Source organism: Chiloscyllium punctatum, chromosome 1 (genome assembly GCF_047496795.1).
Source record: "Chiloscyllium punctatum isolate Juve2018m chromosome 1, sChiPun1.3, whole genome shotgun sequence".
In the NCBI taxonomy this organism is placed as follows: Eukaryota; Metazoa; Chordata; class Chondrichthyes; order Orectolobiformes; family Hemiscylliidae; genus Chiloscyllium; species Chiloscyllium punctatum.
The window spans coordinates 100123818-100138353 of record NC_092739.1 but is presented as its reverse complement, the minus strand read 5'-3'; the positions used below and the strand labels follow the sequence as shown (position 1 = coordinate 100138353).

At 38.9% G+C, this 14536-nt stretch overlaps 1 protein-coding gene across 1 annotated transcript in view; it reads left to right on the top strand.

Moving 5' to 3' along the window:
- The first annotated feature begins 1275 nt into the window (after nt 1–1275).
- LOC140477769 (integrin alpha-2-like) overlaps nt 1276–14536 on the top strand; it is a 188164-nt gene continuing 174903 nt past the window's right edge. The window contains exon 1 of the mRNA XM_072571628.1: nt 1276–1593. Within this exon, the coding sequence (XP_072427729.1) occupies nt 1545–1593 (49 nt within the window). The 5' untranslated portion in view covers nt 1276–1544. The remainder of the gene's footprint in view (nt 1594–14536) is intronic.

Genomic DNA, 14536 nt, shown 5'->3' with positions numbered 1-14536 from the left:
ATGCCATTGACTGTACACATGTGGCACTGAGAGGACGCGAACACAACACCACAGAATGAATCAATATTCAGATGGTCTGGGATCACTATAACCACTTCCTGCCCACCAGTATAGTCAAGACAGGGTTTGCCACACCTTCATGCCCAGCACAAACAGAGCAGGCAACAATACGATGTCCGGGATGCATATAAACTGGGGGAGCAGGGTCAGCCTTCTGAGGAGGAGCACAAGGACACTGGGAGGAGGAAGCTGACCTTGTCCATGATGGAACTCAGCTGAACTGGTTGCTCTAAACCAGACAGAGCCTCATTGACAGTCACTACCAATAAAAAAAGGGTGCTGCAGACAACTGGAAACTATTGTCATCATGATGGTGAAAACTGGTTGACATTTTAGGGGCAAAGTTCAGAGGAAGGGTCACTGTACTCAAAGCATTAAATCTGTTTCTCTCTACAGTTGCTGCCAGACCTGCTGAGTTTCTCCAGCATTTTCTGTTTTATGTTTCATATTCCCAGCGTTGGCCATTTTTAAAATTTTATTTTAGTTTCTGTTCCCTTTTGCATTCTGTAAATAGAAGCTCATGTCTGTGTTTGTTTTATCCAATTGTTTGCCCATGTGTGGTGTTCCATTATTGGACAATGACAAGATTTGATTTTACAGTGGTGGGAATGGGAGTGCTGACTTAGAGAGGTTATTCAGACAGGTCATAGCCACAGACAGGCAAACATGTAGCCTGGTGGTTAAACAGCAACTAAGGTGAAAGACTGGGATTGTATATACGAGGGAGTATCAGCCATGACAACATGGCTTCATGGCTGGCATGCCATTCTCTCGCCAGTGAGGGGAATGCTGGATTGCTAATGCTTCAAAAATGCCATGGGGGAGCGTAAGTAGTTAATGATGGCCAGTTTGGTCAGATCTCATCTGAGATGAGAAATCTCACTAGACCCCTCGCAGTGAAAAAACTTTCAAAAACCCTGATGTAACTTGGACACAACCAAAAAAAAATTCTGCCCTGAAATAGAGAAAAATAACACATGTAAAACATGATGCTAAAGAAAAGTTGAGAAGTTGTTAGATAAAGATGGAAGAGAGGTAGTTCAAACAAAGGAATCACAAAATTTCTCATCTAGTCGTTGTCAAATAAGAGAACTGTAGTTCCTTAGCCAAGAGGAAGGAATACCAGTAACTGCACTGCAAAGGTATATTTCCCCTCGAAGGAGGGGTTTTATGACCAGTCAGTGAAGCCACTAACTTCCAGTGGGCGGAGTCATGATACTAACAGGCTGAATGGATTGAAACATTTCCTGTGTGTACAGAAATGATTAAAAGCTTCTCAAACTTTAGTTTTGAAAGGTGTGTCTCTGAGTCAGGAAATAGCGTCATAGCCAGACAATAAACGCTGACTTAATCAAGATAGAAGCTGTTTAACGTAGATAAACACAGTGTAAAAGTGGCTGAACAGTAATCAGCAACAAGTGATCATTCAGACTCTTTGTGTCAGAGGCAGAGGGACAGTTTGCATTTGAGTGAACTCACCAGCTATGGATTCCAACAGACAAGGAATTATTTCTTTCTTACTTCTTGTTCAAGGTAGGAATGTTATCAGTGTCAGTCTATATTGTATTTCATTTTTCTGAAAAGTTTGGCTTATGGAAATATCTGAGAAAGATAGTTTTGGAGTTACTTCAATGTTTTACCTACAGTATTTGGGCATATTCTGCATTAAATATGATAATTAAAGTTACGAAAACTTACAGTTTTTAATGTGTTAGCATAATCTTAGTTTGTACCTTTATTGACCATAGATTTTGGTTTGCTTTGTTTGTAGAAAGCTGTCCTCATTTTTGCACTGTTGGGAGAAGTGTCTCTGTGCGTAATGCTATTGTATGAGTCAACTTCAGTGTCTGTTTATAACTCCTGTTTATATTGGTAAAAGTGACTAAAATCCTTAAAAAGTGACTACAATTCAAGCTTTTAAATGCATATTTATCCATGTGAATGTTTAAGTTTGTCTCCTCCAGACTGATAATCTGTTGGTAAATATTCCTAAAATAAAGGAGCAAACTAAAAGAATGAAGCGTTCTGAAAAGCTGATATCTTCAACTGTTTTGGTAACATTTAAATTGTCTTCTAAATTCCACCAGAATGAATTGATTGTTCAGAACTTTAAGAGAGAGATGTGTTTTATTTTGACTCCTTTACTGATTTCTCTCAAGGTCCATAAATGATAAGCATTTAGCACATGGAAATGACGAAAGACCAATAAAGCTAAAAGACAACTTTCCTACTACTTTTTGTACCTCAGTGTGAAATTTTCTGCGTACTTTAAACATAGAAAACAAGCTACCTTTTTTAAATACTCCCAACTGCATGTGCACCACTGTACAGTCATGTACTGCAACCTAATCCTGAAAATTTACCAATGAACAGTCCTTTTGCATTTGTTAACTGAACCTGAATTAACAGGAGGCGCACAGGGTATGACAAAGGCACTCGCTTATAGCTCAATGTCATGTTTGTTCATGTTTCAAATAGGCGTGTTACTAGATGTTTCAATGATTTGTTTGCCTTCAGGCAACGTTGTTTTGCAATAAGGGGGCTGTGTCATTGTACTTTGAGTTTGAAACTATACAGTTGTGGAATGGTTATGTGATATAGGAATCAATCTGTAAGGATGAACTATTCATTCAGAGAATCTAGTCAGGATTTTATGAGCCCCCTGAAACTGACTGGGAGGTGAGAGAATAGTAAAATGGCACCTACATTTATTGGGAGGGATACCCAGTGTCTTTCCGCCTCCATGACATTTTCCCAAAAGTGGGAACTGCAACTGCTCGGCCACCTGCCAACCAGAAGCGCGTGGCAAAGAAATCCACTTAGCTGACCTGTTCATAGTTTTTTTGAAGCCCATTGGCATTTTATCAGTTTTAATAAAGCAGCCATCTACTGTCTGGGACTATCAGTGTGGGGGACATCAAGCTGACTTTGCAGTGGCTTTGCAGCGTTGGTGGTGTGTGGGGGAAGTCTTCCTTCCCAGGGGTTCCATGTCACGTTTAGGGTTCCTCCTCACTCTGGTCACTCTGCAACTCCAACACAGCCATTGGAGAGCTCCTCTTCCTGATTGCTCTGCCCTGCCTGACCAGTCTTAACACATTCAAAGCTCTTCTTACTCATCTTTAAGGATGCCTCATGGGCACCCTCTTGTTCTCTCGACAGCCTCAGAACTGTCATCTAGTAAGGTGGCAGGGTGAGGCTGGCACTGGTTGGGGTTCACCATCGGCATTTGGAAAAGTCTGGCAAGCTCTGATGCTGACCTAGATCTCAGTTGGATTCTAGGAGTGGGATTCTGATAGAGTGCAGCAAGCCTGGGGCAAAAGTAAATTTGAGCAACTTCATTGAGCTAGGAAGAGTACACTTGGTTTTGTTGGCTGTAACTTTTAAAAGGTTTCTGCTGTTTCTCCATTGGTCTCCAGACAACTCTCCATGGAATGCTGGTGAGATCACTCAACACCTTGTACTGGGCAGTGCTTGCAGATCACAAACTCCACTCACCCGTACACATATCGAAACTGAAGTCCTGAAACTAATTTTAAGACATTGATTTGTTCATGCAAATGAGATACCTGAGATACCTAAAAGGAACCCAATCCCTTGGGACCCAGAGCTGCTCAGAGACTGGAGACTGACACATGAAATTTACAGCCAATCATTTCAGACTTGAAAACCAGACAAAATAATTAAAACTTCTCCCTCATTTTTCCTCAGGTGTGTCTTTATCTCACTTCTCTCCCACTCATGTCGTCACTGACTGAGACCTTCTACATGTCCTGTACAATGCAAACTGGCAGCAAGTTCGGATTTGTACATTCCTGCAGTGTGTGCCTCTTCTGCATAAAATGCCTGTTTAAACTTCCTAATGAAAACCCCAATGATAGTACACTAATCTGCAGAAGGGAGTTGTTGCCGGAACTCTACAAGTGTATGCTTCAAAAAGATAAGCAGCAATGGTATGGATTGTTGTGAGAGTTCATAATGTTTTTCCACTTTTCAAAGAAACAACAATTGTTTTGTGCTGCCTTTTCTGAGCCTTTCCATACATGCTGCCCAGCATCTAAACTTCTGCAAATGCACAATAATCATTTATGAATGCTTCATCCTGTGCCCATCTGTCAGGATAAAGTTTCCTTTGTCACCCTTAGGTTACCATTTTGAACATGGATGATTACAGACTCACTGTATTACAGAAATAGTCCCAAGAAAGTGACATTCGAAAAGGGAATCAAACAAAGGACCTTTATTGTTTGCTGTTCTACAGCAAAAGAAGGCTTTCTTTTCTGCAGTCACTAATGATTGATCAAGAACAGAGTGTAGTACAGTGGTGTCACAAAACAAATTCTGGTATTGCTTTCTTTGCACTTAATGCATTGCCACAATCCAAGTCATTTGGTGCTGGAATGTGGATTTTTGTTTCTTCTTGTAGACTAATTATTAGTATTTAGTAATTGTCCTTGCAAGGTAATATTCAATTACCTCATCCCACCCATTGTTAACTATCAATGAAGTACAGCAGCTGTGTCGGAGGATTCCAGCTAATTGTTCGCTGATTGTTTGATGGAATGTCTGCTGGAGGCACAATGTCTCAAATCAAGGAAAAAGTCAAGTTCTTTCATCATATTATTTTGTCATACCATCTTCACTAATGAAACATGCAGAGCAGTGACCTGGTTCCACTGTAAAACCCCCAATTTCTCATCTGTCAAAGCACAAGGAAGAAACCCACCAAATGATTTGTAGATAGATTCACATTTTAAGAAATATTGAAAGACAATGTGTCCAGCTGCCTGGGTTTTAAGCTGTGTACTACCCTCCATAAACCACTCCACCATGCTTTCTTTTTCTTCTATCTTCAAAATACTCCTCAAATTCTTGCTGATCTGTTATCTCCATCAGGAGCTTGATGTCAAACCTACTTTAGTAATGATGTGCTAATATAATGCATTACATTAGATTAGATTCCCTACAGTATGGAAACAGGCCCGTCAGCCTAACAAGTCCACACCGACCCTCTGAAGAGTAACCCACCCAGACCCATTCCCCTATCCTATATTTACCCCTGACTAATGCACCTAACAACACGGGCAATTTAGCATGACCAATTCACCTGACCTGCACACCTTTGGATTGTGGGAGGAAACCAGAGCACCTGGAGGAAACCCGGACACAGGGTGAAAGTGCAAACGCCAAACAGACAATTGCCCAAGGTGAGAGTCGAACCCGGGTCTCTGGCGCTGTGAGGCAGCAGTTCTAACCACTGAGCCACTGTGCCACCCATATTATTATGCTAATTACACTGTACTATCCATATTATTTTAATGTTGGAATGATGTGGCCAATTTCTACACATTTATCTATGAAATAAAGGAATGTGGTGATGATCAGATTATCTGTTGTTCAGTGATATCTCATGATAAATAATGGCCAGAACACTAGTGAGAATTACCTCAAACAAAAACAGAAATTGCTGGAAAATCTCTGCAGATCAAGTAATATCCATGGAGTGAATCAAAATTAATGTTTAAGATCCAGTGACCCTTCCACAGAATGGGATTGAGAATTTTCTGCTCTCTTTCAAAATAGTGCCAAGGATTTTTTACATCCACTTGAGAAGGAAGAGAGAGATTCAATCTGACATCTCATCCAACAGCAAAGTACACCTAGTATTCTACTTAAATGTCAGCCTAATGATCCAAATCTTCCAGCATCTTAAACTTTGAAGAAGAATGTAATTGGAAGTTGCATGTCAGGATGTTAGGCCTGATACATGCATGTACTGAAACTGCCCAACAAGTTTACACTTACAATGGCTGATACAAGTGACTGGGACACTACAAAAGTGACTTTGACTCTGAGATGGGCCAAATACAAGAGACTTACCTCCATTTTTAACCTGGAAATGTTATGCTGGTCAGAGATTAATTTAACTGAGACCACAACAAAACCTCACCACTGATACCAAACATGACCCAACTAGTCCTGGCATACCCCATCCAATATCCAAACACTATTCAACACCATTCCCTCTGACCACCTGATGACTTCCCAAAACTCCCCAACCATCCAACTACCCCCTGAACACCCAACAACCCACCAATCACCTGACTACTCCCTTTGCCTCTCCACTACACATCTGCCATGGAACTATCTGCCAGGGGGAATGATATGGCATTATTATTGCGGTGGACTGGAAGATCTGGCCCCATGTGTTTAAGTCTCTGGAATGGGATTTGGATCGGAGGCAAGGGTGAGAATAACTGACCCACAGCAGACAGATGATACCTAATAGTTTCACAGTTCAATTAAAGAAGCTGTTGAATGTAACACAAAGACAAATAGAAACAGGATTAGGCCATGTGGCCCCTCAAGCCTTCCCTACTTGTCAATAAGATCATGGCTGATCTGCCCCAGCCCTCAACCCCTCTTCTATGCCAGATCCTCATATCTTGCAAGTCCTCGATATTTCAAAAATATATGTTAATACCTCCTTAAAAATGTTCAATGACCAACCCACCTAACTCTCAGGGATAGAAAATTCCAGGTATTCAGTACCATCTGAGAAGATATTCTTTCACATCTCCATTTTAAATGAATATTGTCTTATGCTGTAGCTATGAGATTTCCCCTGTAGCAATTTCTTTTCAACAACTACCCCATCAGGACATCTCATAATCTTGAATATTTCAATAAGATCACAAATCATTCTTCAAATGAATAAAGACCTAACCTGTTTATCCCTCCTTGAGAAGTCAACCCTTTCACCTAGGAATTTCATTTGAACTGCCTTCAGTGTTAGGATGGTTTTTCATGGACACTGGGACCAAAACTGTACACAGTATTTCAGTTGTGCCCAGCCCAACATCCTGTACAGTTGTGCAAGATTTCCCTGTTTTTCACTCACACTTCCAAATAAGAAAGGCCAAAATTATATTATTCTCTTAATTGATTGCAGAAACTGCAAGTTATATTTTGATGTTTCATGTATTAGAATACCAGATTGAACTGTTCTGCACCTTTTTGTAGTCTCTCACGATTGAAGCAATCGTCTGCCTTTTGATTCTTCCTACCAAATTGCAAGACCTCACATTTTCTTATATAAAACTCATCTGCCAGGCATTTTGCTCATTCAGTCAATCTGTTCAGATCCCCTTGCAGATTTTAATGTATTCATCAGAAAATGACCTCTCTATTTTTCAATCATCAGTAAATTTGGATATATTACACTCCAACCCCTTCTCTTAATCACTCGTGTAAATAATAAATGATTGAGGCTCGGACTGATCGTTGTGGCACTCCACTCGAACTTAGGGCCTTTCCTCCCATTAGCACCTTGCTTCTTTGTTATATTTTGGATGTTTATACCATGAAGACTGATGCACAATATTATGTTAAATTGCCTGTCACTTTCCTGTTCCCATTATTGATTCTTTGTACTCCAAGTGTCCCACACTTCATTTAGCTTCTCTCTTTTTATATACACACAGAAGTTCCTGCAGTTTGCTTTTATGTTTCTTGCCATTTTAGTTTCATAGCCCATTTTCTCCCTTTTTATATTGTTCTAGTCATTTACTATTGGTTCCTAAAATAAACTTTGGCCTGCCACTAGCTTTCATCACTTTTAATGTTGTGGATTTTGATTGGATCCTCTCCTTGATTGCCTTTGTTAACTATGAATGGCTCATCTTTCTCATTGAGATCTTCTTTTTGCCAGAACACTTTTAGTCTGAAATATCTATTTAAATGCCTGCCACTTTTCATCTTTTGATTATATCCTTAGTCTATTTTCCCAGCCTGCTTTAGACAATTCTTTCTTCGTATCTCTGTAATTGTCATTATTTAAGTCGAGGATTGTGGTTTGGGGATTGAGTTGCTCCATCTCAAGCACAGGATCCTTGTCTATGAGATCCCTTATAAATTATGTCATTACATGTTGATGGTACAAACAGAACAAATGAGTTTGACGTGATAGCTATAATAGACACATGGTTGTAAGGTTACCAGGACTGGGAACTCAATATTCAAGGGTATTTGATGTTTCAGAAGAATAGGCATAGGCAGGAAAAGGAGGTGGTTAGCTTTGTTAATATACAAAGGTTTCAGAGTGATGGTAGTTAGTGATATAGGTGCAATAGATTGTGGAATCATTTTGTGTGGATAGATCGAAGATATTCCTGGGTAGTCTGTGAAACAACTTCTGATGCACTCCACAAATTTGTTTTCTATGTTTCCATTGGTTATCTGACATGTCCAGTCAATATGCAGATTAAAATCATCCTTGATAACTCAGTGACTTGATAGTTCACACGTCCACTATTTTGTGATTTATATTTTGGCCTCCAGTGAAGCAGGGACCTGTGGATAATTCCCACTCGTGACTTCTTTCTCCTGTTATTCCTTATTTCCACCCAAAAAGATTCCACAATCTATGGCACTTGTATCACTAATTACCATCACACTGAAACCTTTGTTCATTAACAAAATTAACCACCTCCTTTTCCTTTCTATGCTTATTCTTCTGAAACATCAAATACCCTTGAATATCGAGTTCCCAGTCCTGGTAACCTTGCAACCATGAATCTATTATTATAAGTATCAAGCCAATCTCATTTGTTCTGTTTGTGCCATTAAAGTATCCATCTTGTTACAAATTCTGCATGCATTCAGATAAACAGCCTCAAGCTTTGACACTGTCCTATTATTAGTTATTTTGATTCTAATTTTTGCTGTACTCTTCCACTTTTATTGTAAGCCTCTTTCTGTTAAATTTGGTTATTGCTTGCCTCTTCTCTGCCTTGCACCCTGGCTCTCCTTTTTTGGAATTTTAAACTTCCCTTAATTAAATCCTCACCCTTACTAATTAGTTTAGAGCTCTATCCACCATAAGTCATACAGTTTATGCTTTATTATTTTAAGCCTAAGTTTAATTATTTACATTTATGAGACATATTTAACCTCCATCTTGTTTTATCATGTGCCAGCGATGATAAGTTATTTTCTTATTAAGGAAACAGTTAGAATCAACGTGGTGAAGGATGGCAATCAAAATGTAACACTATGAATGAAGGACAGTGTGCATAAATGACTGAAAGACATAGATGGCTCTAAAGTAATAACAGCAGAATATTAGGTCGGCAAAATAAAAGGAAATATAGTCAGATCTAAAGTAGAAGAAGAGCTTATGCCCGAAACTTTGATTTCCTGCTCCTCAGCTGCTGCCTGACCTGCTGTGCTTTTCCAGCACTACACTCTCAACTAAGATCTAAGATAGTTTTACAGGGCCTGTATGTGTGAGCACAGGGAACTCACAAGTAATGTTGGTGAGTCCCAGGTGCAGAAAGACATGGGCTCATATGATATTTTGACAATAATCTTGACTATTACAGGATGTGTAATGCCAAGACATGCAAGGCTATAAGTGAAGTGCTGGAAAATGGGATTAGAATTGTAAGGTGGCTGTTTTTGACCAGCACAGTCTCAATGGGTCAAAGGGCATTTTTCTGTGCTTTAGACCTTTATGACTCTACAAGTAAGTCCTTATTATTTCTAAATACAATATGTTGAGGAAATATAGGAAAGGAGGAGTGGTGGCTGTACTGATTAAAGAGCTTTTGTTTTAAATTGTTCTTTGGATGTGAACATTATTGATATGACCACTATTTATTACCCATCCATACTTGCCTTTAGGAAAGTGATAGTAAACTGTCTTCTTGAACCACTGAATTTCATGTGGTGTAGATGTACCCACAATTCTTTTATCCATAGTAGTTTCAATACAACTGAGTGGCTTGCTAGGCCATTTCAGAGGGCAATTAGAAGTCAAGCACATTATTGTGGATATGGAGTTGCATGTAGACCAGACCACGTATAATGACAGATTTTCCTACTTTCAAGGCATTAGTTGAGAGATTAATAGAAAAATTGGTCAACAAGGCATACAAAGGTCTGGGCTCTGTAAACAGAGATATAGAGTACAAAAATGAAGTAAGTTATGGTAAATATTAATAAACAAGGGAATACATGGAACCATTCTGTGAAGCAAGTACCTTCTTAGTAAAATGAGCTGGCAATGCTTCAATGCTTTGCAGACCTGCATTAAATCAAAGCATGCAGAGTTGTATGCATGCCTGTTACATGTATGGCTATAACAACCTAATGGTGAAAATTTTAGATGATAAATCCCACCACAGCAAGATATTATACTGAATTCAAAGTGGGAGGCGTGGATGTTTGTTGGGGCAGAGATAGGAATTAGATATCATATAAATTAGTGAAATCAATACCATTGATATGGAAGATTGCCATAGTTGGTGGCACTGCCAACCTGTAGTGTGCAGTAAGCCCAGATAAATGACTATGCAAACAGCTGGATTGTCATAAAGTCCAATTAGTTTACTAATATGCAGGGAGTCCCAGCCACCTTTGCCCAGTCTGCCTAAGCATTGTTGCGGTCCCATAAAATTCTCTGTCACCCCCTCCATCCGAGAATGCCTTACAAGCTGGCCATATAAGCTTAAGTTTTAGACCTGTGACCTTTCAGCCTGTCATCTCTGACGCTTCATGACTTGTTGCATTTTTCCAGCATTTTAACTTTTCTTTTGGTTTGGAATTTCTAACATGTGCAATATTTCACTTCTATGGTAAATACAGGAAGGGGCCTTGACTGACAAAGTTGATTATTATTAGTTAATAGATGTCATTTATTACAGTTTTAATTGATAAAACTGATAATTAGTAGCTGCTGTTTGTTATCTGTGATAGTTATAATTGAGAAAACTGGCTGTTATAGCAAGCTATTTCTTTCAATTGTGTCTATAGATGTTTTCCCACACCCACTGTTAATGATTAGCAGAGAGCATTGGCCATCAGAATTGTATGTTGGAACGTCAACTGTTTCAATTAAGGTTTGTCTTTGTCAGTCTCACTAGTAACTACTGGAATATAATTTCCATGGTTACCATGTGCGGCTTGCAAGGCAAACACGACCTGAATACCAAGTAGCGCGTTGCCTGTAGTTACACTGCTGCATGTGTATGTGTAAGAGGCATGAACTGCTGATATTGTTGAAACACATGCAAAGAAAGTAACACTTCAGCAGGAAATGATTCCAAAGTTTCAAAAGTCAAATTGAACCGAAAACATAATCCCTAATTGAATTGAAGACAACCAGGAATGTTAAGTACTATAATTGTGGCTGAATTTGTTGTAGTTTTTTTTTAAATTGTTTATTCCGATAGATTTAAGTAATAAGCACTTCCTGATTTTGTTTTTACTTTGTGACTTTCTAGGTTTTAAAACCTGTCTAATAGACTGTTATTTGATGTACATTTTTCTGAAATGTTGTTATTATATCAATATGTCTGGGTTATAAGTAAATTATTAGTCATGCAAAGAAGTTTTAATTGAACAAGTCATAAAATGCTAAAATGTTAAAAAGTGACCAATTCAAGCTGAAATTCATGGATTCATATAAATCACAACATTAGAACTCGATTGACATGATACAGGTTGATATTTCAGTCAACTAAGATCTTGTTTTCTAGTTAGAGTCATAGAATCACTGACGTCTATAAAAAGAACATTTAGCCCATTGAGTCTGTGCCAGTCTAAAACAAGCATTTAACTATTATAATCCCATTTCCATTTCTTGGCCCATTGATTTGTGTGCCTTGGCATCACAAGTGCACGTAAGATCCAACAATGCAACTTGTTTAGAGGAGTTGCCAAACGTCCTGGACATCAGATATTCCTCCAAGATCAGCTTCAAAAATAAATGAACTTGCCATTACTTATATTAATGTTTTGCCATAAAAACTAGCTGCTGAATACAGTGACAAACTTCCACAAATGTAATTCATTGGTTGTAAAACATGTCAAAATATGCTGAGGATATGTAATACTTGTTGGATATATATCTTAATTCATGAAACAATCTCATGGAAATTTAGAACATGTTTATAGCAGTCTATTGATCAGAAATGAAAACAGGAGCAAATTCTTTTGTTTCTGCTTTGAGATATTGTATCACTGAGCTGTGTTGGCTGGATGGCTGGTTGACAAGATTGGGTAGTGCTAACAGAGTGGGTTCAATTCCTGCTCTCTCTGAGGTTGGCATGAATGATTCTCCTTCTCAACCTATGTCCTCACCTGAGATATGGTGACCCTCTGGTTAAACCACCACCAAACTCTTCTGTCTAACAAGACAGCAACCCCATGGTCAAGTAAGACAATGATAACTTTAACTTTATTGGATTAATTCTAGTTTCATCTTCATTATTCTTCTGATAATTTTTGTAATACGAACAAGTGACTGTGCTATCTTAGATTAATTATTAGTGAAGAATGACTGCCAGCCATTTTGTTGCACTTAACTATATGTTCATCCCACATTCAAAAACAAACTTAATAAAATAACTAGATACAAGAGATTTTTTTAAAACTTTAGACCCTGCCTATGTTAGTCTTGCATTTTCTCTAATTCTTTCAACTATTCACTAGACAAGTAAAGATTGGAAAATTTAATTTCATAATTTGCAACACAGAATGAGACCATTTAAGCCAGCATTCGATGAAGCAATTCATTCAGTCTTACTCTCCCACTTGACTCCAGGAGCTTTGCAAGTTAATTTCCTTTAATTGCACCTCCAATTTCCTTTTGAAATCAATGGTGTGCCACAAGGATCAGTGCAGGGTCCACTACTTTTCGTCATTGATATAAATGATTTGGATGTGAACCTAGAAGGAAGAGTTAGTAAGTTTGCAGATGACACGGAAATTGGAGGTGTCATGGGCAGTGAAGAAGGTTACCTCAGATTACAATGGGATCTTGATCAGATGGGCGGGCCAATGGGCTGAAGAGCGGCAGATGGTGTTTAGATAAATGTGAGGCATTGCATTTTGGGAAAGCAAACCCTAGCAGGACTTATACACTAAATGGTAAGGTCCTAGGGAGTATTGCTGTACAAAGAGACCTTGGAGTGCAGGTTCATAGCTCCTTGAAAGTGGAGTCACGGGTAGATAGGATAGTGAAGAACACATTTGGTATGCTTTCCTTTATTGGTCAGAGTACTGAGTACAGGAATTGGGAGGTCATGTTGCGGCTATACAGGACGTTGGCTAGGCCACTTTTGGAATATTGCATGCAATTCTGGTGTCCTTCCTATCGGAAGGATGTTGAGAAACTTGAAAGGGTTCAAAAAAGATTTACAAGGTTGTTGCCAGGGTTGGAGGATTTGAGCTATAGGGAGAGACTGAATAGGCTGGAGCTGTTTTCCCTGGAGCGTCGGAGGCTGAGGGGTGACATTATGGAGGTTTATAAAATCATGAAGGACATGGATAGGATAAATAAGCTAAGTCTTTTCCCTGGGGTGGGGGAGTCCAGAACTAGAGGGCATAGGTTTAAGGTGGGAGGGAAAAGTTATAAAAGCAACTTAAGAGGCAAGTTTTTCACTCAGGGGTTGGTGCATGTATAGAATGAGCTGCCAGAGGAAGTGGTGGAGGATGGTACAATTGCAACGTTCAAAAGGCATCTAGATGGTATATGGATAGGAATGATTTGGAGGGATCTGAGCTGGGTGCTGGCAGTGGGACTAGATTAGTTTCGACTGTCTGGTCAACATGGATGAGTTGGACCGAAGTGTGTTTTTTTTGCTGTACATGCCTATGATTCTATGACTCGATGACCCTTCCTGCAGCTTCCATACTCAGGAGTAATGGGTTCCAGGTCATTAACACTTACAGCATATAAAACGTTCTTCATATTTACGATATATGTCTTGCTCAAAACCTTAATTCAGTATCTCTACTACTTATGCTACCACTTAATAGGGAAAGTTTTTCATTGTATACCTTATCCAAACCTGGTCATAATCTTGAACATAGCAAATGCCTCCTCGAACATATCAAATACCTCGTCAACTTCCTTTGCTTAATTAAAAAAGATAGATTTACCATGCCAAAGGCAGGCATGCAAAGCTACAGCTGTGAAAAGAGACTAAGAAGTTCAGAACAATTATATTGGAGAAGAGGGTTAAATGTAATACTATCAAGGATTTAGTACGATGTACGATTTTAATAGAATTAATAGGGAAGGACTATTTCATTTGGTTTGGAAGTTAACAAAGCCAATTTAAATAATCAGTATGGCCCAGAATTTCTTGATATGATTTTCATTGTTTTGGCATTGTTTAAGTAAGCATTGCATTCACTGCTGATCTGGTGAAGAACGTGTGGATATTAATTTGCATTTGCATGAACAAAGGTGCAAAATGTGGCAATCAGCTATTCTAGTGCAAGATTCTCTGTTGTTTGTTACCTGTCAATTACTATCAATTACCTGTCAATTTGAAGTGAGTTATGAACATTTCAGTGCTATCTGTGTCCAGCGTACAGCAAGGAGTGACATTAAACCCAAAAAGAAGTATTTGTAATTTTGGGTTATTCCCTGGAAATGCAGACATGACTGTCCCAATTGCCAAATGAA